This window comes from Pteropus medius, unplaced genomic scaffold, assembly GCF_902729225.1.
Source record: "Pteropus medius unplaced genomic scaffold, Ma_sr-lr_union100, whole genome shotgun sequence".
Classification (NCBI taxonomy): Eukaryota; Metazoa; Chordata; class Mammalia; order Chiroptera; family Pteropodidae; genus Pteropus; species Pteropus medius.
The window spans coordinates 2956317-2984057 of NW_024350924.1; the positions used below are offsets into that span (position 1 = coordinate 2956317).

Sequence of the window (27741 nt, forward strand, 5' to 3'; positions counted from 1 at the left end):
ATGGGGTCTGCTCCCCTGCCACTTTGTTCTTCCTAGATGAGTACGTTGCCAGCTTGCACCTGCCATCATTTGATGCCCACCTGACAGAGCTGACAGATGACCAAGCAAAATATCTGGGACTCAACAAAAATGGGCCGTTCAAACCCAATTATTACAGGTAACTTGGGGGAAAGCAAGTGAAAAGAACAGGCTGACTAGCCAGCTTTTAATTAAAGCTGACGTTACACCTGATTTGGAAGAGTTCAAGAACTTTGCTTCAGACTAACAGGGTAGGCACAGAAATTGTATCTCAAGTAGCAAATATAAAGAAGTAAAGGTTTTCTAAAATTTTAGCACTTGGTCCTTCCTCCCAGAGATTCTGATACAGTTGGTTCTGGGATGGGGGCCAGGCTTTTTTGTAAAAGCTCCCCAGATGATTCTAATATATAGTCACAGTTGAAAAGCACGACTCATATCATCAGGAGCGGAGATGAAACCAGAGAGGGCATTGTCAGAGCCCTATAGATGCACAGAGAAGAGTGATCTCTGGCGAATGAGTGTAGGGACCCCCAGCCTGGGCTGGGGAGGGACCCTGGAGAGAGTATCTGTTTCTGATTCTCTTGGGACTCCGATGTGGGAGACACAATGCTAAGCAGTCCATCTCTTCCTTTACAGATACTAATGGACCACATTACCAGGGACCAGTCCACATGAACCACACAACTCTAAAAGAAATATTTTTTAAGATAACTTTTATTTTCTTCTTATTCTTTTCCTCTTGATTTTTTTTTCCTATAATTTCATTCTTGTTTTTTCATCTCATTATCTAAGTTCTGCAGACCACACAGGAACTTGCCTCATGGCTCTTTAGATGAAACAGATTCAAGGTTTCTCACCCTAGTCACTAAAGAAGGATTCTCTTCCAGCCCAGAAAGGTGATTCTTTCTTTACCATTTCTGGGGACTTTAGTCTTAAGTGGGTACCTTATTAACAGGAAATGCTAAGGTACCTTCTATGTGGAACAATCTGCAATGTCTAAATTGCCTTAAAAGAGCCCATTTCCTAGCTGCTGAAATCAGTGCTCTTTGACTTCTTCAGAGGAGCAGGGATAGTACCTACCAGCCAGGTAGGTTAGATGTAGGTGGTGCATGTTAATTCCCCCTCCATGTTCCAAACCCTGTTTCCTGTGTGCAGATGGTTTGTCTGGTTCAGAGATGTGTACTAGTGAGTGTTGCTTGTTAAGATCCGGTAGGGTTTAGTACAGTTCTTCTTCCACTCCACCCAGACCTTCTCTTTTTTCAGGTTTTTAACCAGACTGCACTCTATTAAGTTGAATTTGGCTCCTAGCATTTATATCTGTTGTATTAAAAAAAAAAAAAAAAAGTTAAAAGTTAATACTGAGAAACTGCTGCTCAAGTGGCTAGTTATCAGTTTCTCTTTCAGACCTTCAGAGCTAAGAGTGCAGAGTTGAGTCTAGAGAAATGCTGGTCTCAAACTCCGATGAATCTATTTCTAGCCCACAGTTTGTAGCTTCAGTGATCTGGGGCCATGGCAGCAAATTCTATCGGCTCTGCCCCATACAGCTTGTGCCGAAGGCAAATTTCTTGAGCCATTATTCAGTACAAAGCACTGAGCTCTGTCTTTAGGATTTATCCTTTAAGAGCAGATTTCTGGTCAGCTATGCTTCTGCAACCTAAAATACTTAAAGGGAGGTAGATGTGGATAGGAAGAGGAAGGATACATCGGGCCACGGTGAGGGAAATCTAACTTCGTATAACTTGCTGGAACTTTAGACCCCGCATAACATTAGTTTTTGCAGAAGTGGTACCACTTTTGATCGACACATGTCACAAGAAGTTCCTGAACAGAGATCTTAAAGGGCAGTTTTTGCATAGAGAAAGTGATCAGTACGTCCCAGCTCACTCTCTGAAAGAATTCCCCAGCTAGGCTCTCGCAGAGATCAGAGAGCTGTGTTCCCCACGCCATGCACCCTGCTTACCAGCATTTCTGCATGGTCACGTGAGCTCTACGCTCATGAGCTTTAAGTATATAATTATCCAGGATTCTGAATCCTCAACTCGTTCTAGCTTGTGATCCTTCAAAATTGGGTCAGGCATTAGTGCTAGGTACTAGAAATTTTGCATTTCTCTATTGCCATTGATCAGAGAGACAGACATTAAAACAGGAATATAAGAAAGGAAAGCTTTCACCCTGCAACTCCCTAGCAGGGACTATGATCTTGCCAAAACTTTTCCCCTTTCCCTTCCTGTTTCTCCCTACCCAGCCCTTTCCCACTCCTTGCCAGTGTGACCTTGCTTGCTTCTCTATAGATGCTAATGGTTCAAGCCCTTTTGCCCAGGGCATGTGACCAGCCAATCAGAACACCACTTCCTTTAGGGGAGGTAGCCTGGCCAACAGTGGTATCCATCGCGTCAGCTATGCTGGAGGAAAGGGGCCCAGGTCCTGCTGCCCTCTGGCCTGCCCCCTGCTCCCATATCTATTACTGTGTCCATAGGAATAATAGGTAAGGGCTCCGTCTCTGTCAAGCCATGTAACAAAGGACACTGTGGAGAAATGTCTGGCATCAGAGGGAGCATGTGGAGAGCAACTTGGGGGGAACAAGTTTATTTTGTATTGAACGATTTTTAATGAATGCAATATTAATCCTTGCAGATGAGCAATAATCATTAAAGTCAAAATGATAAGACCTTATTGGAAGTCTGTGTCATTCTTGGTTGAACAGCAGAACTTCATTAGAACCTGTTTTCTGTGGTGGGGCAATTTTTGGGTCAGCAGCAATATCGAATAGAGGTTTGTTGAGGACCTAATATGTAGGGGAACAGGCTGGAATCAGAGTTCTTCGGTAGTGTTTTAAGCTCTGTGTGCCTGCTCTGTGCCGAGGCACTTCCACTCTTAACTTCCTTCAAGAAACAGACCTGCTGCTTAAGCTTCAGGGCTCCTCACTTGCATAGTCCCCTTCTAAGACCCGTACCTAATTTTCCTTAAACAATGTCTCTAAAGTTATATAAACTTTAACCCTGCCCACTCTGAAGGGGCGGGGCCTGAAGCTCCCCTCCCATCTCTGAACTTGCTTTTTGTCTTGTGATGTGACAGTGTATCTAGTAATAATACTGTTTGCAAGTAATACCTTTTCTATTTTATAAAATTGGTCTCAAACATTGTGAATGATTTCTATGCAGACTGGTGAAACAAGTACTGTTAATTCTTTACCCATGCACATATATCCAAATTCAGATTTCAGTGTCCATAAATAAAGCTTTAAACACTGCTTCACTTCATTCATTATGTAATGTCTTTGGCTACTTTCATGCCGTAGTGGCAGAGTTCAGTAGTTGCAACCAAATGGCTCACAAAGTCCAAAATATTTACCCTCTGGCCCTTTTCAGAAAAAGGTTGCTGATCCAAGCATAAAGGTTGTGCTAAGTATAAAGGGAAAGACATGTTGGAGGGCATTTGATTTGCATTCTATTAGGGAAGAAGAGGGAGTCTCTGTGCGAGAGAAGCTAAGAGAAAGTATTCTCTCAGAAAGTAAAAGATACGGAACAGAATTTGAGCCTAGGTAGCAGTTGCTCAATCCATCTGCCTCCTGGCCAGGCTTCATTCTGGGATTAGGAAATTTCAGTAAACTGGTAAAGCAACTTAAAAATTCTCAGGAAGGTAATTTGTGATTCTAATTTAGAATGTGTAATTGAGTAATAAATTTAGACAGTAATCAATTTTAAGTTGTAATCGATTTTATATATATATATATATATATATATATATGCACACATATATTGTGTGTATTGGAAACTATACACTATGGGAACTTTAATAATAGTATTTTTTGTTTGTTTGCATTTGGTTTAGAATTTACTCCAAAGAGGAAATCAAATATATTAAAAATGTATAAATGAATTTGAATGTTATTAATATTCAAAGTCCCCTTAAAAGTGACTAACATTTGCTGGATTTATAAATACAGTAAGATCTACATGCTGAACTTTAAAAAACTTAAGTAATGTCTTTGTTGCTTTCATAAGTTGAATATTAATTTTTTTAACTGAAGAGATATCTTCTCTGCCCACACAGCAGCCTTGAAGACATTTTAAAATGTGCTAAAAAGAATCGTTCTGGATCGTGGGCCAGAGGGCCCGTGTCTGATCCTGGGGCTGTGCCCCCTCCCTGCCTTCCTGCAGCGTGTGATGCTCCCTGCAGTCACCAGGTGGCGCGTTTTCTCACGTTGGTTGTCACACAAGGTCTCCGGCCAACAAAAGATAATAGAATAGAAGTCCATAATTCCTTTTCTGAACCGCTCGTGTTATGAAATTGAGAATAATTCATATTTTTAGGAAATACATGAATATACCGTATAGTACATAATACCTATTAGGGGGTGTGGAGCAGCATTCCATAATCAAACCTGTTAATATTTCAATTTAGTTTATTAATATTCATAAAATAAGGGACAAATAATGACTATCGATGGCCTCCCATTAGTTCACATCAGGTTTTGCTACCAAATTAATATGTGCCAAACTTCAGAAAAAGTTTTTTTTATTTTTAGACTTTTTTAAATTTTGGAGTTGTGAATAAAGGCTTGCAAACTCTTAAGTAATTAGAGCACAAGTAGTGTTTGCCGTGTAACTGGATCCATTCTAAATGCTTTACCCAAGTAGCATACTTGATCCTCATAGTAATCCCATGAGATAGGTGCTAGTGTTACCCCCATTTTAGAGATGGGAAAATTGAGAGTGGGATGAAATAACTTGCCCAAGGGTACACAACTCCTGAATTGGCGGAGCTGGAATTGACCCAGACAGTCTGGTTCCAGGATCCATGCTTGACAAGGGGCAATGTGGCTTCTAGGAAATAGCCTCAAATTAGGGTTCTAATATCAGAGTCACATGTTGGGTTGGTTAAAAACACAGATTCCTAAATCTTGTCCCAGACCTACTGAAACAAACTCTCAGGACCACTTGGAAGTTAAATCTCCAAAGTTACACTGCAGTTGATAGGTAGAGCTAGGATTTGAACCCAAGTCATTCTGGCTCCCTGTGGCCCTTCTAAGTCACCTAGAGGCTCCCCCAAGGGAACTTTCAGGCAGTTTCCCCATGGTTTTCATTTCTCAGTAAAGAGTCTTTAGCAGAAGAAACTTGGCACAGACATGAAGACCCAAACTGCATGTGTCGTGACTTCCCCAATGCTTCCTGAATGCAAGCCCTGACAGCGTAGCAGACCTGCTGCCTCCAAGTGCACTGAGCTCTGCTTCCCGAGCCTGAGCCAAATTGAGTCAATTTATTCATTCTTGGGGCTCCAAGATTCACTGATGAGCAGTCGGGCCCTTGTGCTCTGGATTTGGTTGCTTTTAAATCACAAAAGGTCTCACACATATTCATGACTGATTCCACTATTTCAGTGCAGGAATGCCAAACAAAAGGTCCATTCTCTTCAACGATTCTCTTGCTCGTGTGTTTCTTGGCCATCTTACTTTGGAAAGGGTCACTTTCAGGTGTTGGACACTAGTTCTTACGGCTTGCTTTCATGGAAATTTGTCAACAGAGGGGATGGGTTTGTGTATTTCTTTTTTTTTTTTGAGTTAAGACTTTTTTCTCAAGTCTAATAGATACGGTAAGTAGGAACTGTCTTTTTCTGTCACATACAATGGGAGCAAACCAGCACTGGTGTCAGCAGATTTGCTAACATCTAGCCAACGACGTCTTTGCTCTTTTCCAATTTTCCTCAAAATCAAGTGAAGCATGAAGATGGCACTAAATGATATGAAGATGCTGCAACCCCTACCATTTTTCCAGAAGTAAATCTTTATGTTCAATTGATTTTTTAATTCTTTTTTTGTGTGTGGAAAAATACGCATAACAAAATTGATCTTAACCATTTTTAAGTATACAACCCATGGTATTAAATACCTTCACATTGTTGTACAACCATCATCACCATCCATCCTCATAACTCTTCACCTTGTAAAATTGAAACTTTATGCCTATTAAATAATAACTTCCCATTTCCCTACCCACCCCACCCCTGATCCCTGGCAACCACCATTATACTTTCTCTCAGAATCTGACTATCATATAAATGGAATCATACATTTTTTTAAATGACTTGCTTATTTTACTTAGCATAATGTCCCCAAGGATCATCATGTAGCATATCGCAGAATTTCCTTTTCAAGGCTGAATAATATTCTATTGTACGTATATACCACATTTTGCTTATCCATTCATCCATCACCACTTGGTTGATTTTTAGCTATTGTGAATAATGCTGTTAAGAATGTGGACGTACAAGTATCTCTTTGAGACCCTGCTTTCAGTTCCTTTGGGTATTTGCCCAGAAGTAGAATTGCTCAATCATATGGTAATTCTAATTTTAATTTTTTGAAGAACTGCCACACTGTTTTCCATAGTGGCTGCACCATTTTACATTCCTACCAACAGTGCACAAGAGTTCCAATTTTTCCACATCCTGGCCAATACTTGTCATCTGCTTTTCCATAATAGCCATAATCCTAATGGATGTGAAGTGGTATTTCATTGTAGTTTTGGTTTAAATTTCTCTAATGATTAGTGATGTTGAACATCTTTTCATGTGCTTATTGGCCATTTGTATATCTTCTTTGGAGAAATGTCTAGTCAAGTCCTTTGGCCATTTTTTAATATGGTTGGTTGTTTCTTTGTTGGGTTTTAGTTCTCTATATATTCTAGATGTTAATCCCTTATCAGATATATGATGTGGAAATATGTTCTCCCATTCTGTGGGTGGTTCTTTTACTCTCTGGATAGTGTCTTGATGCACAAATTTTAAAAATTTCTCATGAAGTCCAATTTTTGTTGTTGTTGTTATTGATGGTCCCAACTTTATCGAAAATACCACTGCCTGGCACATCGTCATACATATATCTTTGTCTAAATCTTTGATTATTTCCTTAGGATCCATTACTAGAAGTGGAATTACTGAACCAAAATCTTCCCTATTCTGAATGTAGCTGAAATAGTGTAGGGTCTTTAAAGGTCTAAATTTTACCCCCAAATGATATAGAGCTTGTGGAGTTCAGTCTTAGAATTTGACTAAACTATGGTCATTAAAATTAGATGTCAGTTGTGTGTGGGTTGTGTGGGATTTGGTAATTTTATCCAAGAAGCCTCAGCATTGCTCCTTTTTTTTTGGCAAATTCCGTAGTTTTTCCTATCAGCCTGGGCCAGCCCAGCTTGGATGAAATGCTAATTACAAAGTGTGTTACTGGATATGAGAAAGAACAGGGGCAAAAGACAGGAAGACAGATAGGAGGAAGTAGCAATATGGTGGCTTTGGATGTACCCATTATTTGACAGAGACTTCTAAAGCACCTACTATATTACCTGGCAGAAATCATGCAAAAGTTGCATCACAGAGACATTCTGAGAATTGAGCTAGGGGTGTGGAGCAGCCAAGATGTAGTTCTGGAGAGACAAAGATGAATAAAATGCCTTTAAGGATTTCACAGTCTAGTAACAGGTAATTATTATGCACAACACCTCTAAGATGTCTAATGGGCATCTCAAACTTGCATGTCCAAAAGAGAAATCTTGATCTTCCCCATAAACCTATTTTTCTTTCTCCTAGTCCTGCTGATCGGAGTCCAGCCTATCAGCAAATCCTGTTGAGTCTCCCTACACAATGTAGAAATATATCAACCAAATGCACCACCCTGGTGCAAACCACCACTATTTCCATCTATATAGTCTAACCTATCTGCCTTCATTTACTCCTGCAACTCTTCAGTCCCTCCAAAAGCTGCCAGATTGGTCTTTTAATCAGACCACAACACCTCCCTGTTTAACACCTCCAGTAGTTTTCCATTTCACTTACAGGAAAATTCAAATTCCTTTCCATGCCCTTCTAGGCCCAGCATTTATCTGGCCCCACCATTATCTGGCCTTCAGCTCTCACAGTTCTTCCCCTGGCTCATTCAGTTCCTGCACACCCACCTCGGGGCCTCTACAATGAGTTGGGCCCTCTGCCCAAGTGGTCTCCGTGGATCTTTGCATGGCTCTCTCTTTTCGGAACTCATTCAAAAGTGCACCTTCAGGCCGGCCCATCCTTCCTGGGCCTGATACACCTACTTAATATAGCCACGCTCCCCTCATCACCATTGCCACCTTCTAGTCCTTTATCCTTTTTCTTCTCAGCACTTATTTCTCTAATATTATATCTGTGTGCTCATTGTTTGTCTCTTCCGTTAGGTGATACATCATTAGTGCAGGAACTTGATTTGTTCCTCATTCTATCTCGCTGCCTGGCACATAGGAAACGTTCATTAAGTGTTTGCTGAATGAAATCTATCGATGAATGTTTGTCACAACTGTAATTATTTTATTGATTTATTCACTTGTTTACCATATATCCCCAATGTGACTGTAAACTCTCTGAAGTCTGGGAACGTGTCCGTTTTGTTCACCACTATATCCCCTAAACTTTGAACAGGACTATAAAAGTGACAAGGGCAAAACAAGGCTAAAGGAAGGGGGGAGGGGCAACTAAAATGAAGGAGTTATGCGAGTCCTCGCAGATAAAACGACAGCTAAACTGGAACTGAAAGGGAGTAGAAACTAAAAGGACCAAGAAAGATAAAATTTCAAGCAGGAGGAATCTCTCGAGGTATAGTGCAGCCAAGATGGCTCTCAGCCCTTGCCGCCACACTTAATATGGCCACCAGGGAGCTTTTGAAGAAATCACGCGAGAATTGCTTCACGGCTACAGTCCGCGAATTGAGCCGGGGGTGTGGAGCAGCCAAGATGGAGCCGGCAGCCGGCGGCCCCAGCCCTCTGATCATGAACAACAAGCAGCCCCAGCCGCCGCCACCTCCGCCGCCGGCAACCGCGCAGCCTCCACCCGGGGCACCCCGGGCCGGCGGGGGCCTTCTGCCCGGGGGCAAAGCTCGAGAGTTCAACCGCAACCAGCGCAAAGATTCGGAGGTCAGGAGCTTCGGGGGGCGAAGCTAGCACTGGGCGGGCGGCGGCGGGGGACCCTGGCCCGGGGCCGCTCCCGGACCCAAGCCGAGTTTCCCAGAGGATTCGGCAGGGCCCTGGCAGGGGAGTTGTCACTTCACGGCGAAAGGAGCAAGACGTAAGGCTGGCACCCCCGGCTCCGGGGGCGTGATGCCGGGTTCCCAGCCCCGAGCTCTGCCGCCCGGGAGAACCCCCGGGAACGGATGACTGCTCGTTTCCTCCGGGGCCGGAGCTGTGGACGCCGGCGCGCGGCTCCAGCCTCTGAGGAAGCCGTCCCCCGCCCCAGTTCGGGGATGGAGAGAGTGAAACCGCGTGCGCTCCGGGGGGCCGGGCGACTGAGCCCCGAGCCCCGAGCCCCAGTCTTCTCTGGCCTCTGGTCCTGTGCGTTCTGCAGCGCGCGGTGGCCGGTGTGTGTGTGGACAGGGAAGGACTGACCACTGTTTGGAAGGCACTTCGAATCTGGATGGAGCTAATTCTCACTAATAGTACTACGGCGCCCAGAGGTTGTGAGAGTAGGAGGGGCCCCTCTTTACTCTGAGCCGAGCCAGTGCAGGTTCAGGCCACGGTTTGACAGGCCTTGGTTGGTGTGCCCAAGTGCGCCCAATGCTGAACTGTTAGTGATCAGAAATACACATTTTAAACATGAGTTAGGGCTCAGCTTTCCCTCCTCTTTGGCTGTTTGTTCCTCCCCTTCCGGAGACACCGGAGTCTGGAGCTGACTAGTCACCTCACCCCCGAGTTAAAGAATTCCTCCCACTGCCTCCCATTGTAGAATTCATGAATGAAGACATGTCACAGCGTTGTATGGCTTCTTAATCAGCACGTTCCCAGAGCACTTACTGTGAGGGCTCCTTAACCGGCGGCAACTCCCAGACTGATAGTTCAGGCGCTTAGTAATGAAAGGGAATTTTTCGCTGTCCAGGCACAGTGTACCAACTCCTACCAAAGGGTGATGATACTGTCTTTAGACATATGAAGTCATTTGATCGCAGGCTCTTGTCTTTTTTCGGAAAGTGCAAATCTCTGATAAAACATGTCAAAACTTAGCAAGTCCAAAGTAGACAGACTTTGAGCCTGAAGTAAATTATTTGAAAAAGCAATGAAAACAACCTGTTAGGAGCCTTTGCTCGATGGGGTGATGGGACATCAGTGGTGACTACTTAATAATTTTTCAAGTGTAGGAGATTATGAAAGTGGTGGGGTGAACCCGCCCTCATCATGAGAGGAGTTATACTTTAAAAAGAGTTTTCTGCTTTCCTAAGTAGTCATGAATGGTCAAATAAATAACCTTTAATGCATTTAAATTTTTCTTTCTACCCTTTAATTTCCATATAGATTCAACACATGGAATGGCAGTTAGTGAGCACATTTAAGCCGAGAGACCTGTCTAAATTCGTTTTCTTAGAGATTGTGTTGTGCACGGCTCTTTCTTGAGTCATAGCTAAAATCAGTAGACTGGGAGCCTGAGCAATGCCTGGAGGACAGGGAGGCTGACACTTGATGAGAGCCCACTGTGTGCTACATACTTTCATTTCGTGCTTCAAAACTTTAAAGATAGATTTTTGTCATCCTCTTTCCACAAATGAAGAAACCGAGGCTCAGTACCTTGTGAGAGTGTACACTCTGTTGCCTCTGAATAAGTAGAGTTCGTCATTCAGGATTTGTGGGTATGTCTTTGTCATCCCAAGTAGATGGTAATTAAGCCTGAGGACTTTACCTGTTTCTTCACTTCTTCGCTCTTCCCAGAACAAAGCTTCCAAGATGCTGTGTTCTCAGTGGTCACCTATCCCCAACAGTAAAAATATGCTCTTTGTCGCATTCTCTCCTGTGTGTAGGAGGGAAGCCATTCTGTTCAGCTTCTGCCTTCTCTGTCAGTTCTCACTGAAATTTGAGAGAAGGGCAGGAAGGCTGAGGGTGTCGGTGCTCATTCTGTCCTAAGCTGTTGATAATCCACTAGCCAGATAGAAGTGAGGCTTCCGGAATCTTAGCACCATGTGGAATGGTCGTTCACTGCACAGGATACATGGAAGCTTTGTGTTCATTCATCCAACAAATATGTATTCGAGTGTAAACTATTCATTCACTCATTCATGCCAAGTCGTGTGTGGGGCATCGTGAAATCATTGGTGAGCGACATGGACAAAGTTCCTGCTTTCAAGGAGCTCGCCGTCTTATGGAAAAGCAGACGCTTAACAAATACACGTGCCAGCATGTAAGTTACGACACGTGCTCTGAAGGAAAAGTGCAAGGTGCTCTGAGATACCTGAACTAGCCTAGGAGACAAGATGTTGTGATAAAACATCAGAAAAGTGGCGGCAGTGGTGTCCTGTGACACAGCAGTGTCTCCAGAAGCATATGTGTTTCTTTGGAAAACACTCGCAGTGATCTTGGGCATCACTCTCTCTCCTGTTCTCAACAGGGCTATTCTGAGTCACCAGACCTCGAGTTTGAATATGCTGACACAGACAAGTGGGCTGCGGAGCTCTCGGGTAAAGCATAGACTTTCATGTTATTCGGGGGTGCTTTTTTTCCTTATTGGTCTTTAATAAAATAAAGTGTGAATGTAATTTTGAAGTTCATTTTTCCCCCTAGTTAGTCCTAGTAATGTTAGTTATTGGATTCAAGCCTTGCGTATCTCACGTTTGGCTTTTCCTTTACTCTTAATGAAGCATCTCTGTGTGGTCAGTTCAGTTGGCTATGGCCCAGTCCCAGTGTGGACAGTGATGCTCCTGGGTCATGAGGAATGCCAGCAGGTGCTCCTACATCTGTGCACCTCCACCGCTGCTGCTCACGTGTAACGTGCAGTTAACATGAACTGCTTCTCAAGCCTCCAGAATACAGGTCCTCTTCAGGAGGTTGCAGCCATTTGAAAGACACATGTTCATGGTAGCAGTCAGCCTCTGGCATGGCATGGTGGGATCGATGTGCCCTGAACTAGAAATGCTTGGATTTATCCTTAACTGGCATTCTGGTTATCAGCTGCAAGGGAAGTCACATTCTTTCCATCGTGGACATCAGAGCATGAAGACGCCCTTAGTAATTAGAAAACGTAGTCTGGGAGTGCCCGTGACTCAGGGACAGAGTCGAGCCTAGGAGCAAACGCCTACCTTCCCTGCTATATGCGAGACCTGCTGTGGAATATGAACATGGAGCTGATGAGACTTTATTCTTGACAGAGCTTTACAGCTACACGGAAGGGCCAGAGTTCCTGATGAATAGAAAATGCTTTGAGGAGGACTTCCGGATCCATGGTGAGATGATTCCCTCTACTTCTTGATTCCTTTTACCCCACATCATGAGAGCTGCAGGGTTTCTCTTAGTCATCCGAATGACCTAAGTCATCCTGGAGTGGCTTATAAAGTCTGATAAGTCCGGGCCACATGGACATTTACTGTGGGTTTGCAAGTACTCTGTTGGTGGCTTTTCAGAACAAGTGGGGCGGGGGGGAAGAAACTTTATATGATTAAAATTGCACCAAAAATAGCAGTGTTTCAGTCTAGAAATTCAGGTTCACAGAGCAGCAGTGCGACCTTATCCCTTACGTGAGGAGTGACTTGACTTTCTGGGTTTTCTGGTCCTGCGGCGGTCCTGAATTTGGTGGGTTAACATAGCGTTCGTTCCAGTGTGAGGATTTTTCTGGGCTAAAGTGTAACTAACTGGTCTCTTGCCCTACAGTGACAGACAAGAAGTGGACTGAGCTGGACACCAACCAGCACCGTACCCATGCCATGAGGCTCCTGGATGGCTTAGAAGTCACTGCCAGGGAGAAGAGACTCAAGGTGGCTCGGTCAATTCTCTACGTTGCACAAGGTACTGAGTGGCCCCTGGTACCTCCTTCAGTGACATGGCCCAGCCAGGTACAGGAGGGGCTCAGTGAGCTGTGCCCTGTGCTTGCAGGCACCTTCGGGGAGTGCAGCTCCGAGGCGGAGGTGCAGTCCTGGATGCGCTACAACGTCTTTCTGCTCCTGGAGGTGGGCACGTTCAGTGCTTTGGTGGAGCTCCTGAACATGGAAATAGAGTGAGTTCTTCTGAGGGGCTTGAATAGGGAAGGGAGGCAGGGGTTGGGAGTACAGAACTACCTAGTCTCGAGAGGGTTAAATGGGCTACATGGGGCTGAGAGGTTGGTCCCAGGCCCTGTTCTGAACAGCCAGGTTGAATAACAGGGAAGCTGCTCACCCAAACCGTAGTGATTGATGAGGGGGGGTCCCTGTAGTTCGCTAACACCAGAGATTTTGCCAGACGGTGCAGGTCCTGTCCCAGGCCTGTTGTACTCCCTCAAAAGGAGGCCTCTCACTTTGCATTCTCTTTTGAACCTGCAGACTCCACTATGTTTGCACTGCAATTTCCCCTCAGCAGGAGGCCAGACAGCGGTCTGACACGTGGGCTCATCCAAAGCCTGCTCTAGCCTATGTCATCACTAGGCCTTTGTTTGGTGGACAGGTCAGTTGCTGTTCGTCTAGGGACAACGCCATCAAAAAAATAACTGAGAACACTCATTGAGTGTGTATATGTCCCAGGCATTGTGCTGAGGACGTTACGTGTACTAATTCACATTAATGATACAGGTGCTGTTGCCATCCCCATTTTGCAGATGGGAAATTGAGGCACGGAGAGGTTAAGTACCTTGCCCTTGGACACATAGCTAGTAAGTGTCAGAGCCAGGATTCAAAGCCTGGCAGTCTGGTCCATGGCCTGCATTCTTACCCACTGGGTCCTGTGGCCTCTTGTGCAGTCGAAGCATATATCACAGCGTTTTATTCCTCCACTGAGCAGCACTCGTCAGGGGAACCACTTCTCTTCCTTCCTGGGTGCAGGCACTAACGCGAAATCTCTCCTTTAGCAACAGTGCTGCCTGCAGCAGTGCGGTGAGGAAGCCGGCCATCTCCCTGGCTGACAGCACAGACCTGAGGTGAGGCTGCAGCTTGGGCTCCCTGAGCGTTAGCCAGAGAGTAAGATCAGAGCAGGGCTAGGGCGGGGGCGCCCGTTCTTGGGTTCCTTGTGTGTACGCGTTCCTTCTGCACACACTAACCTGCAAGTGTGATGGGCTCCGTGTGGGATTCGTCGTCCCTGCTGAGTGCTCTCCCTAGGGGGGTCTCAGGGTGAAGCCACCTGTAATAGAGCCACAGGGAAGTGTGGCCTCCCGCCCACACTGCTGCCCAGAACTCGGTAGTGTGGCGTTTTGTATTTGGATGAAGCACGATGTGGCTCTTTGGGCTCCCATCTTCTCGTACACAGCTTGACGCTCACCTGTGTAGGGTTAGTCCTGACAACTTCATGATACTCCATGGCTACCCAGGAAGTAGTAGCAACTGCTTGACAACAAGATGGATCATCCTCTCATTTTCGTGCGAGGATTAAAACCTGTCTCTTTCTGTGCATTTGGAAGTTTTCAGACTGGCCCTGGGTGGTGTTCCCCTCTGTAGTTTGGGTCTCTGGACATCACTCTCTCACTCCCCGTTTTCACTCCATCAAGGTAACACCCCACTCTCACTTCAGCCCTGCTCTGCTTCTGCAGATCCAACCCCCACTTCCACAGCTCACTCCCACATCCGTGTTTTTTCATTGCACAAAGCTTGGAGCAGTAAATTGGTCTGGCCATTCTTGGTCATATTGATTCATTTAGGAACCATTTATTAAACACCTGCTTTGATTAAGCCCTTTGCTAGACACTGGAAACAAAACAGAGTCAGATCTGTCCCAGCCTTAGTAACGTGGGGCAGAGAAGGAAACACCAAGAGGTGCTGTGTGGGACTCAGGTGCCTCTGTCACAGCCCTCGCCCACCAGCCAGCCTTGTGCACAGGCTTTTCTCCTGTTAGCTGGGATGGGAAGGAGCCAGGGCGCTCCCCTGGTCCCCCATTCTGCTCTGTTGTCTTGTCTCCAGGGTCCTACTCAACATCATGTACCTGATTGTGGAGACCGTTCACCAGGAGTGTGAGGGCGATAAGGCCGAGTGGAGGACCATGCGACAGACCTTCAGGGCCGAGCTGGGTAGAAACCTGGGGCCCCTGTCTTGAGGCCCTTTCTGGGAGCTGAGGCTGGTGGGCTTTGGGAGGGTCCTGTTCCTGCCTGTGGTCTTGATGCCTTTGTGTCACCTCCAGGTTCCCCACTGTATAATAATGAGCCATTTGCCATCATGCTGTTTGGGATGGTGACCAAATTTTGCAGCGGCCATGCCCCTCACTTCCCCATGAAGAAAGTTCTCTTGCTGCTTTGGAAGACAGTGTTGGTGAGTACTTCCTTGAAGGGAGACTCAGGTGCTAGGGGGCAGGGTAGGAGGGAAGTGTGGACTACCAGTCTCTCTGGGGTTTACCCTCTCTGTCAGAATGAGCCAGCTCCGTGGAGCCAGGGCTCAGTAAGTTTTAGACCTTTAGATCTTTAGTGTGGCCTACACATTTTATCTTGGCCGCACATCCTGTTGGTTCCTCCTGAAGCCTCACCAAAGCCAGAGGGGAAAGCTGAATTGCTTAGAAACAGTGAAACTAAGTGACCTAAAATCATTGAATGCTACTGGAGTTTTGGCTTCTAGGGGGATGTTTAGATGAAACTTTGTTTTAAATTTGAACATCCAGCAATATACAGTTGACCCTTGAACAGCATGGGTTTGAACTGCATGGGTCCAAATATATGCAGGTTTTTAAAATGTAAGTGGACCCATATGATTCTAACCCATCTTGTTCAAGAGTCAACTCTGTTTTCAGACTGTAGTTTTGAATCCACGTATGCGGAGGGCCAGTTTAAGTTGTCTGTGGATTTTTGACTGCGCTAGTTGATTAGCACCCCACCCCTCACATTGTTCAAGGGTTGGCTATATTTCCAGCTTGACTTTAAAAGATCAGCATGTACAGCTTTTGAAGCATATGAGTCTCACTGACTTTTCTAGGAACTTGAAGGGTGAGGCTCTTCAGTCTGCCTTTTTTTTTTTCCTCGAAGAGCATGTCGTTCATACAGAGCCAAGTGTATCTGTGCCCCAGGCTCAGTCAGTCTCTCTTTGCTCCTCTCTCTTCCTGATGTCACTGCACTCTCCTGTGGGTGGGTTTAGTCCCTTGTTCAGAGGTTGCGTGAGTCTCTGTAAAGATGCAGGTCATGGTGTCATGGGTGCTCTCAAGCCTGACACACTGACCAGGGACCTGCTCGTGGACGTGTTGACTCTGACTCTGCACCCTGTCTGATGCAGTGCACACTGGGCGGCTTTGAGGAGCTGCAGAGCATGAAGGCCGAGAAGCGCACCATCCTGGGCCTGCCTCCGCTGCCTGAGGACAGCATCAAAGTGATCCGCAACATGAGGGCTGCCTCTCCACCAGCGTCTGCCTCTGACCTGATCGAGCAGCAGCAGAAACGGGGCCGTCGGGAGCACAAGGTGAGGACGACAGAGGACCCTGTGACTCCTGGGGGTTCTCGAGGCATATGTACGCAGTGTCATGGTCCCTGGACAAGCGGGGTTGTTAGAAATTCTCTGATGAGCTAGTCAGATTGAAGGCCTCCGGAGCAGGGACGCTGTGTCCCCAGCCCAGGGCCTAATTTATAGTGGGTACTCAGGGTGTGGAACATTTAAGAGAGGTGGGGGGCAAGAAATGATTTGTCATTTGGGCCCAACCCTGACTTTCTCTCTGGTTTTCTGGTGTCCTCGGCTCTCTACCGACCACCATTCCGTGTTACAGCCTCTCTCGCCTCCTTGCCCTTTTCTCGTTCATCAGTTTTCTGCTCTTCCCTCCCTCTGTGTTCAGGCTCTGATAAAGCAGGACAATTTGGATGCCTTCAACGAGCGGGATCCCTACAAAGCCGATGACTCTCGAGAAGAAGAAGAAGAAATGATGATGACAACAGTCTGGAGGGAGAGACGTTTCCTCTTGAGCGAGACGAGGTGATGCCTCCGCCACTACAGCACCCCCAGACCGACAGGCTTACATGCCCAAAGGGGCTCCCGTGGGCTCCCAAAGTCAGGTGAGTCTCAGGCCTTTGGAACACTCTTGGCTCCTGAAACCAGAGCCTGCACACCCACAGGCCTGGCACCTGGCCTGAGTCACCACGTGGGGTCCTCTGCAGGGCCAAGCTGACCTTGGCTCTGAGATAAGGCTCTCTTAAAGTACCCTGTGCTGGCCTGGGGGTCTTGGGGCTGGCCTTGGTGGCCTTTCACGGAGAGGCCCCTATGTGGCTCTGGAGTCAGTAATAGGAGTTAGCCGTTGGTTACGTGATACTAGTGAAGAGGGTTGGGAAAAATTAAAACGGATATTTACGCAAGGCCATCTCCACCCACCCTGGGGTTGCATGTGGTATTTAACAGAAAAATTACAGATTAAGGAAGAGTTTATTTAGACTCATTAAGAAGTTTGAGATATACGGGCATGAATCAATGGTTGGGAAGGTACCTGAATATTTGAAAATGACATATAAATTGTATTTGTTTGAAAAAGCAACTTAAGAAATAGATGAATGTGTGAAAGGATATAGGAGTAATATACTTGATCCAGGGAGAGTCCCAGTTTTCCATGATCCATGGGAGAAGTACAAAACCGATCATCAGATAATGCAAGATATGCACATTGTTTAAGACAGGAAAATGTGACTCATCAAAAAAATCAGTACCTTATAGCTCTATAACAATTTAAAATATTTGAGATGTTTTGTTAACCAATTTGTTATTAATATCTGAATAAAGTATGCTTCTAAGTTTGTTGTATCGTCTTAATTTTATGAGTAAACACAATATGTTTCCAGGTTATTGATCCAGTACTATTATGAAGGACATTAAAACAGTCTGAAAATTTCAGTTCTTTCTTTTTTCGTTTTCCTTTGTTTTCTAAAAAGAAAAAATGTGAGAGACTTTTTCTTCTGGCTTTGCAATTTCTGGATGTTCTATATTTTGTTAACCATGATACCTTGGAGTAACATTAATTAAAACCTTGCTCTCTTTTTGGCAGAGAGAAAGACATTGAGATGTTCCTCGAGTCCAGCCGCAGCAAATTCATAGGTTATACTCTAGGCAGGTGAGTGTGATCTGAGTTCCTTTTGAAGAAAGGTAATGAGAAATTCACTCTCCTGGCCTTTGGTGTTTGGGGACCCAGGTGAATTGATGTGCAGGCTTAACACAGGGCCTCCTTTATTCTCCAGTGACACGGACACAGTGGTGGGGCTGCCCAGGCCAATCCACGAAAGCATCAAGACTCTGAAACAGGTAGGTGGCTTTTGGCCTAATTTGGTCTCAAGTGAGTAAGGTGAGACCAGCCCATTGGGAAAAGCTGTTTTAGACTGTTGTGTGCCTGGAGGACCTGGGGTGGAGGAATGGGTGGACTGTGGCAATACCCTTTAAAACAATTCTTCGTAAGTTTTACTTAATTTTGGCTGAGCTTCTGTTGTGGATTTATGGGTGATTCATTAAAGAGTATATTACCTGACAGTTGTTAGAGTTTTAAGGAGCTCATTAAATAGCTCCCTTTTCCTTGCTCAAGTTCTAAGTGGATTGAGTAGAGGAATAAGAGATTGAAATGCTGGCTTTATTGCTGATAGAACAGTTGGAGAATGAGGCATAAGGACATAGCAACAATAGGTGTCCTGGTCCCCAGGCGGCCTCACCTACCAGGACCCAGGCAGTGCCGGAACCCTGCTGTGCCTGGTGGAGCAGCGGAAGAGAATACAGGCTTTTCTTCTTGTCAAAGAGGAAAGAGAAAGAGCGTAGGCTAAGAATGTCCTGTTCTTCCCCGGGCTCACCGATCAGCAAGGAGAGAGTGGGAGGGGCAGGGAGAGACCAGGGTCTTGCACATGCGTGTCCCTCCACATGCGAGGAAACGTCAAGCGGGGGAAGGGATGTCTCTCCTAACTACATATCTGGAGTGTAAATGTTTATGTTTTTAAAATGTATTTTTGAAATTTGTGGTATTAAGTGGGCCACATGCAGCTAGGCTTTTTGAGCACTTGATTTTGAATACTCCAGTGCTTTATTCTGAGTACTTCAGTATGTGATTCTAAGTACTTGAATACTTGATTCTGCTTTTAATAGTTTTTCTCCTGTCACTGTAGCTATCTGAAAGTCCCTTTCTCGCCTTTAATTTGCTTTTCTCTAATCTATTGTGTGCTTTTTACACTGATTTTAAGAGGCTGGTACTCAGAAAAATGTTTTGGGATTGGGATTTTAGTTAGGGATCTTCATGGTGACCTAGCCCTCTCCGAGAAGGAAGGTGCGCGGGGTCTTTGCCAGGGTGTGGGGCATTTGGCCAGAGAATGAGAGCTGCTTTCCCAGTGCCTTCTTCCCCCTCTTCCTCCCCAGCACAAGTACACGTCGATTGCAGAGGTCCAGGCGCAGATGGAGGAGGAGTACCTTCGCTCTCCTCTCTCGGGGGTGAGTTGAAGGCCTTTAGCCCGCAGGATCCCCAGCTGTTCCCAGGCCCCGTGCTGGGCCTAGACCACAAAGCTGGCCCAGGCCCTGCCCTCAAAAAGCTCGCAGTCTAACTCCCACTGCAGGGAAGGCATATGTTTAGTGCAGGGGTTAAGGAATCCTGGCTCCGCCACCTAGTGACTGGATCTGTGCTTTAGTTTCCTCATCTGTAAAGTGGGAATGATAATAATACCTTCTTCTAGAGTTACAGTGAGGATTAACTGAGTTATTAATGCCTGATATGTTGTATTATTCAAGGTCTGCTATCATTGTCGACGTCATCATTTCCATCGATACTACAGATTCTCCTCCAGCCAGCTAGCTGACTGGCTCAGGGGCTTGTGGTCGGGACTGGGGTTTGTATTTGTACCATTGTGTTAAAAGGGAGAAGAGGAAGTGGAGCAAGTCCCTGCAGAAACCCTCTACCAAGGCCTGCTGCCCAGCCTGCCTCAGTACATGGTGAGTGCTCCTGGGTCTGGGACCCTTTTGATGGCCATCAGTGGGTACCTGCCATGGGTTGCCCTCCCCACTACACTGGCCTTGACAGCATGCCCTGCCCTTCAACCTCTCTTTCTGCCGCCTGAGCCCCACCCAGAGGACCACCTCTCACGGCTTAGTTCTGTACCTGGGCACCCCTACCTGGTCTGCTTCCTCCTGGATCTTATCTCTGCTGCTCCCTGCTAGGTCTTACCTGGTCTGCGTCCCCCTAGATCTTATCTGTGCTACTTCCTCCTAGATCTTTTCTGGTCTGCTCCTTCCTAGATCGCACTGCTGAAGATCCTGTTGGCCGCAGCTCCCACCTCAAAAGCCAAAACAGACTCGATCAACATCCTAGCAGACGTCCTGCCTGAGGAGATGCCGTGAGTATCAACATTCTTATAAATGGAGCAGGTCAGGGGAGCAGAATAGAGGAGAAGAGAGAATTGTTTGTCCCACCGTTTGCTAAGTTGGTTTTCTTCCTTTTTTTTTTTTTTTTCTTTTTTGGCTCAGTCTCTCTGCAGGTTAAGTTGACGGTATTCCTGGCTCAGAAGAAAGAGAATGTACTAGATTAACTGTTTAGTTTCACTGGTTAGAGAGATGCCTTAGGATTCTAGTGTAGACTGACACTGAGTGCACACCTGAGTGATTTGGGCAAAGTCATTTCCTCCTCTGTAAAGTGAATCAGGCCATATTTGACATTTCCCAAAACTCTCCCTTGAAAGCTATGTGATTAAGACATCTAGGACGTGTAGGTTCAGCTTCTGGACAGTTTGCCAGCCAGCAGCTGCACCTGGGCTGGGTGTGGGTTCTTTCCTGTTTGCCAGGGAACTGGCATGGAGAATAGTAGTGAATGCTCGGAGTGATAGTGAAATCCTTCAGGGTTCCTCCCTGCTGGGGCACTGACCTCATCTGTTTGATGTGAGAATACAAACCAAGATCTGTTTTACTTTAAGAGAGACCTGGCCTTGACCTGGTCTCCTGCCTGCCTGCCAGTACCACGTAACTCTGAGCTCAGTTCCCTGGTGTCTGGGCTCCTTGAGTCGGGTGTGATAGCCAGGTGAGGGAGGAGGCAGAGCTTAGCTAACACCAAAGTGAGTGTCACGGAACAGTAGCCATTATGATGGTCCTTGGAAAAAGGGTTCCGGAGTCAAATATTGTATCTTTTCTTTTAAAGATTTACAATGAGGAGACCTGGATTAAGAAACTGATTGAAATGTCTACTCACTATGTTGTACATCTGAAACTAATATAATATTATGTTAACTGTAATTGAAAAATAAATTTATTAAAAAACTGATTTAATTCCATACTTCCTAAATTTATCTGACTCCGAAGCCCTTTTCCCCCATCACATGAAACATCTCGGTGTACTGGTGTTCCACAGGACGTGTTCATATGATGGCAGAAACTTAGGGGAGATCTTGAAATAGGCTAAGAATGTGCATGGGGCATCACAAAGAAGAAATAAATTGTGCTGAGCCAGATTGCTTGGGAAGGGGGTGGAGGCACCCTGGGCCTAACCTTTGAGGTGTCTGTGGGTGGCTGGTGAGGTGGGAGCCTTTGCACAGAGAAGGCTCGAGAGCCCCGTCTCTCCGGCGAGCAGCTAGAGAGGAGGTGCGGCACATACTGCTGGCTCATCCAGGTAATTGTGTTTCCAGCACCACAGTGTTGCAGAGCATGAAGCTGGGGGTGGATGTGAACCGCCACAAAGAGGTCATTGTTAAGGCCATTTCTGCTGTCCTGCTGCTGCTGCTCAAGCACTTTAAATTGAACCATATCTACCAGGTACCTGCAGGGCCTTCCTTCCTGTCCACTGGGCCAGGGCCTTAGGCAGTGCTGTTCCTCCAGCCCTGAAGAACAGAGGCCTTGGCCTTCAAACCCCCTTGAGCTCTGCATGAATGTTCTAATACAGTCTTCCAACCAAGGCCTTTTATCAATGGAGGAAAGGGGGTAAGGTCCCAAGGGGCATGCTTATTTTTTTTTCTGTTTTCAGTTCGAATACATGGCCCAGCACCTGGTGTTTGCCAACTGCATCCCTTTGATCCTAAAGTTCTTCAATCAAAACATCATGTCCTACATCACTGCCAAGAACAGGTGATAAGGACCAGGGATAGGAGGGGGGTTGTGTCCATACAGCAGAGCTCCCATCTGGCTTCTCTCACTCGGCCTTCAGCACCTACACGCCAGCACTCTGCCAAGCATCAGGACAGACGAGGCATGGTCCCTGCCAGTCTAGCTCGTCTAGTGACAGGTGTCTCATCCTGGGCTCTAGTCCTAGCCTCTGTCCTGTCTCACTGCCCTCCTGTCCTTTAACTTTTCCTTTTCTTTTCTTTTTTTGTTTTTCTTTTTTGAGGAGACCAGCCAGGCCACCTACTCTCTAAGGAGCTCGGCCGTGTGCACTGCCGTGCCTTTTTGCTGACTCTTAAGCCCCTACCCCTCTCACCTGGTATCAGCTGTACTTAACAGTGCCTGCTCATCAGTGTGGTACCTCACGGGGTGAGCCGTCTGCCACACTCTGTCTCCAGAAGGGACTTGGCATATATTATTGCCTTGTGAAATCAACTCCCGGCCTCAGATTTCCCCACAGGGTCTCTACCCTCTGTAATATAAGCCGGTCTCTGGCCCGAGAGACCTTACAAGTTCTCTTGGAGCAGATATTTCCTCATCTTAGAGCTGGGGAAACCAGGGTGGTGCACACAAGGTAGATTCCTGCTTCCACTCCAGTAAGTGAGAGAGGAGAGCCAGGAGCCAGCCCCGTCATGACTGCTGTCCCAGAGGCCAGCCTTTGCTCATGGTGGGTCCCGACCTCTCGCCCTCTGCAGCATTTCTGTCCTGGACTACCCGCACTGTGTGGTGCGTGAGCTGCCCGAGTTGACTGCCGAGAGTCTGGTGAGTGGCGAGGCTCTTCCCCAGCTCCCTTTGGCGTGAGGGTCGCTGGTGGAGAGCCTGCTTCCCTCACATTGGGATAGAGGTGTCATCACAGATGAGGTCACTGGATTTGAAAGCACTCTAATTGCACAGGAGGGTGGGGAAGGGGGACCTCACAGCATGGAAAGATTTGAATGTAGAGATGAGTTCGTTGGGAGCATGATCTTCAGGGGCTGCTGACCCTGAGCTCACCTGGTCGAGCATTTTCTCTTTCTCCACACTGGAGCTCTAGGGCCGCAGCTCTGAGGGAACCTGGTACCCCAGAGTGTGGGGGCTGAGGCCACTGCCCCCGATCTCACACTCCATTTCCTGCGAGAAAATTCTAGGGAGTCCCCCTTCCCCACTGCCAGCTTCTGGGATGGAGTCCCCCCTAGGCTGAGAGGAGAGGGTTCCTGGTGCAGGTGCAGAGAGACCTGCAGTTCTGAGATTGGGCATGTGAGGGCCTTGGGAACTGCTGAGCGCCCCGCCGCCGTGAGGGTTACAATGGTTCCTGGGTTTTCCCTGCAGGAAGCAGGTGACAATAACCAGTTTTGTTGGAGGAACCTCTTTTCATGTATCAATCTCCTTCGGATTTTGAACAAGCTGACCAAGTGGAAGCATTCAAGGACGATGGTGAGTCAGCGCAATAAACAGGCATGGAGCTGGAGCTCAAAGAGCCACTCCCTGTACCGTCCCCTGCACAAGGAGGCAGGGGTCCCCACGTGGGCTTGCTGCTGCGGCTGCATTCTTTTCTCCTAACTCCTATGGCCACAGCCTTGCATTTTAAGGGCTAATTCTTGATTCCATGATGAGTCAAACTAGAAGCTGGGAGAGGCTCAGTCATGCAGTGCAGCAAATCCACACTTACAGAAGGCATTTCCCTCTGTCCTCTTACTCTCCCCTGGGACCAGAACCAGGGTTCTGGAGTCTCCCTCACTCCTGAGTCTGTTGTTGCCATCGGGGTGGGGAGGTCCATGAATCCTCTGAAATTTGAGGAATGTGCACATAGTACTATTTCTGGTCAAGGAAGTCATAGCTTTCTTTAGATTTCGAAATGGCCCATAATTAGGGTGACCGGTGGTCCTGATTTGGCTGGGACTTCCATGGTTTTAGCAGTGGAAGTCCATGTCCCAGGAGACCCCTCAGTCTGGGGGTACCTGGAACAGTTGGTCATCCTGCCCATGACCCCAAAACGGGCAAGCAGCAGGTGGAGGTGCAGGCGTTCACTTCTGCCCTCCGCTTGGCCCTTGGGGGCCTCTTCCCAGATGCTGGTAGTGTTCAAGTCAGCCCCCATCCTGAAGCGGGCCTTGAAGGTGAAGCAGGCCATGATGCAGCTCTACGTGCTGAAGCTGCTCAAGGTGCAGACCAAGTACTTGGGACGGCAGTGGCGGAAGAGCAACATGAAGACCATGTCTGCCATCTACCAAAAGGTGCGGCACCGGCTGAACGACGACTGGGCCTACGGCAATGGTGAGGCCCTGGACGGAGCAGGGCGGGGTGGGATGTAGGAGAAGAGGTGACATCTTTCCCTCTCTGCTCTAAGCTGCCCTGTGAGGAATCAGGATGGGAGCCCTGGGAAGGACTTGGAGCAGCTGCCCAGACTTGGCGTCTGTCATCATCCCCCATTCCTCTGTCCCTCTCTTGAAGTCATTCCTTTTCTAGAAATTGTCACAAGACTCTCTCCCGTCTTTTCTCTCCCTGCTGCAACTGCCTTGGTTTTGGCCACCAAAATTCTTGCAACTCCTGTTGGCTTCCCTGCCTTCAGTTTCTTCTCCTGCCTCAAACTTTGCCCCAGTAATCTTTTCAAAATGCAGATCTGGTGGTGGTGCCTTCCTGAGTAAAATTCATTAGCTTGATTTTTTTAGAGCCAAGGCATCTTCTCTGTAATCTGATCCAGCTTCTCTTCAGCCGAGCCTTGTCACACCTAGGGCTCTGGGCACACAGCGCTCGGTCCACGCACATGAGCCGTGTTGTCCCGCTTCTGTTCCTCCCAGCATTCCCCGCCCTCGCCGTACTCCCCAAACCGTTCTGTATCTGCACGTTTTTCCCCCTCCGAGCAGCGCTTCGGCCTCTCGGGCAGAGTGGAAGGTGCTTCCCGGTGTTCTCTGAGCTTGCTGCCACCCCGGTACGGTTCCTGGCCCATCGCACCATGGCCAGGTGACTGCGTCTGCACTCCCATCATCCTGCAGGGAATTGAGAGTGTGAGCGGATGACAGGGGATCTGCAGGTTCCTCCTCCGATCTCAGAGAGCTGGGGAGAAGGTGTCTTTCAATGAAGCGTGTTGGACCTGTGCTCTCCCATGCTGGGGCCACGGAGACCGCAGTGTAACCTCTTTTTCCGTAGATCCAGCTTTTCTCCTCTTACCTGACTTTCCTTCGTATCTAGGAAAGAAGACCTGTCAGTGTTCCTGAGGCCGGGCCTTAGAGGTTTCCTGCTCCCCGCTGACAGCCTGGGATGGCCTGTCCCTGAGCTGCAGTGAACTCAGTGGGCGCCGCCATGAGGACTTAGCTCCTAAATCATGTCTTCTTGCTTTGTCCCAGATCTCGATGCCCGGCCTTGGGACTTCCAGGCGGAGGAGTGTGCCCTCCGTGCCAACATCGAACGCTTCAATGCCCGGCGCTACGACCGGACCCACAGCAATCCTGACTTCCTGCCTGTGGACAACTGCCTGCAGAGTGTCCTGGGCCAGCGGGTGGACCTCCCTGAGGACTTCCAGATGAACTATGACCTCTGGTTAGAAAGGGAGGTCTTCTCCAAGCCCATTTCCTGGGAAGAGCTGCTGCAGTGAGGCTTCTGGGCAGGGGACTAACGAAGAAAGAAGGGGCGATCTCTAGGTGCCTCAAGGCCTGTCCTGGTTCATTGCTGCAGTGCTCCAGACTCCCTCCAGGTGGCAGCACAGCCTCGCTGTGCCCTCCCTAACCAGCCCTGGGCTCCTGGCTGAGTCTGGATTTGGCCTCTCGTTGATCCCCAGCATCCTGCTCAGGAGCAGTCATCTCTCTGCTGGAATCCTCTCTTCTTGCCCTCCTCCCCATTCTTCTCTCTTGGACATGGTTGGTTGCAGCTCATTTCTCATTCAGCCCAAGGCTGGGAAAAGCTGGGATGGGCTGGGAACTCATTGCATCTGAATTCAGGGGTCACGCTGACTCTTCTTGAGAGATGCAAATCCTCGGCAACTCAGCTTGGCATGGAGGAGGGTTTAGGATTAGGGCCAGGGCCAGAAATTCGGAATCCTGGTTTTGCTTTGGAGGTTTCTGATGTCATCGCAGCCTCTTGCTGAATTTCATCGGAAGAGCTGCAGAGGCTCCTGTAGCTGCCTCAGCACTTTGGACTTGGACAGGGTTGAGGTAGGAAGAGAAGCTTCCCTTAGCCAGAGGCGCCGTTTGCCCTCCTGGTTTGCAAGGGTCTGTAAATATCTATATATAAATCTGTGTGGATTCTTTTGTGTCATTTTGGGGTTTTTAATGTGTTTGTGTATTCGGTTTACATTAAAAAGAAGCCAAAACAATCCCCATTGCCTTGTCTACAGGAAATATAGCCCCTGAATATTTCCTCCAGGTTTAGAATGTGGGTCTTCTTGCCAGCATCGATAGGTCACCCACTTGTCCTCTGCCGTGCTGTCCACCTTTCCCATCTGAGGGGGGAGAGGGGAGCTGGCACTTATCCATTGTTCTCTCCGCACAGTGATATGAGGTTGCTCCAGCCCAGCTCCAGGGCTCTGGGCTACTGGAGTGACAAGTTGTCCTGCACCCCTGGGTTTGATGTCATCACAGTAGGAGCCCCAGCTTTCTCTGGATCACACTCCTGAGCTGGCCTCAGGCAAAGCAATTTCAATGCCAGGGAGAGAGGGCTGAGTCAGGGGCCGCGCTCTGGGCCCTCACTGGGCTCTGGGCCCTCACTGGGCTCTGGACCCTCACTGGGCGGATGGTTGGGACTGAGAGGGAACCTGTGCTCAAAGCCCGGGGAAGCAGGACCGTCAGAGTTAGCGTCACAGTGGAAAAGAGAGTGTCCGAAGGCCCAGGACCCCCCAGGGCACGGGGCGAAGCAAGGAAAACCTTGTGTAGGTGTGAGTTTGAGGCCTCCTGGAGCCTGCACCTGGCCTTCAGATCCGTGGACATGTCTGCCTTCTCCTGACTCAGTCTCGACTTAATAAAGGAAGCACATTCTGGGGGAAATCTCCATGTTGATTTTTCCATCGAGCGCCTGCCGAGCCTGGGTCCCGCTGAGCCCCGGTCCAGGCCCCGAGCTGGGCTGCCAGGACAGGCCTTGATGTGCCAGTGTGGCAAGGAGCAGCCGGAGCGACAGCCAGCAGTGTACTCCTTATGTGAGTCACACAGCCTATGAGATAGGAAGTCCCTGGGATCGATTGGCATTTTGCCCCAAAGTAACGTGCACAGGACAAGGGAATTTGACACAGTTTTTGTGTGCATAATGGATTTTCTATTGTTTCTTGACAGGACCTATAGAAAGTATGTATCTTGGGGTTTCAGTTTGTAAAAGACGGACATTCACATTCTTACTCCATCAGGCAGCCTGGTCACCAAACCTGCCTGCCCGAGGCTTTGTTCTTTTTTGATTTCCTCAAACTCTTCTGCGAAGCTTAACCTTAACCAGAGGTGCCATTTTTCTTCTTGGTCTGTAAAGGTTTGAAAATATCTACCTATAAATCTGTGTAAAAACAACAAAAACAAAAAACCCCACATAGCTCCAAATTCTCAAAGCTCCAAGGGCCACAGAGCCTGGGCAGGGAATCTCCTAGGCCGAGGGGCAGTCACAGTGTGCCAGTGGCAGATTAGCCGTTTGAACCCAGGCCTTTGTACAGAAATATCCTTTGGAGCAAATGGCCACCCAATCTCTGTGGCTTTCTATCTCGTCTGGGTAATAAGATGGGCAGGGCACATGAAGGCTCGTTGTAGAAGGTTGAGTTACATAAAATGTTGATTATTGCCAACCAGGCTCAGGGCCCTTCAGTCCACTGAGGGGTGGGTTACCTCGTGGCT

At 47.7% G+C, this 27741-nt stretch overlaps 2 protein-coding genes across 3 annotated transcripts in view; both read left to right on the top strand.

The window, feature by feature from the left end:
• The window catches only part of AHCYL1 (adenosylhomocysteinase like 1), a 34325-nt gene extending 31634 nt beyond the window's left edge, over window positions 1-2691 (top strand). The window contains exons 16-17 of one of the 2 annotated variants that reach the window (XM_039841136.1): window positions 37-157; window positions 655-2691. In XM_039841136.1, coding sequence (XP_039697070.1) covers window positions 37-157; window positions 655-661 — 128 coding nt within the window. In that variant the 3' untranslated portion in view covers window positions 662-2691. The remainder of the gene's footprint in view (window positions 1-36; window positions 158-654) is intronic. The other variant, XM_039841137.1, reaches the window with a different exon arrangement.
• Window positions 2692-8738: 6047 nt separating this feature from the next.
• STRIP1 (striatin interacting protein 1) lies at window positions 8739-26250 on the top strand. Its single transcript, XM_039841138.1, is given in 22 exon segments — window positions 8739-8954; window positions 11407-11476; window positions 12164-12238; window positions 12663-12797; window positions 12885-13005; window positions 13828-13896; window positions 14870-14976; window positions 15087-15214; window positions 16163-16345; window positions 16713-16794; window positions 16797-16929; window positions 17907-17972; window positions 18097-18160; window positions 19250-19321; window positions 19742-19816; window positions 20120-20217; window positions 21496-21622; window positions 21831-21931; window positions 22660-22726; window positions 23273-23377; window positions 24010-24214; window positions 25285-26250. Coding segments are annotated over 22 exon segments (2511 nt in total). The 5' UTR covers window positions 8739-8774; the 3' UTR covers window positions 25533-26250.
• The last annotated feature ends 1491 nt before the right edge of the window (window positions 26251-27741 follow it).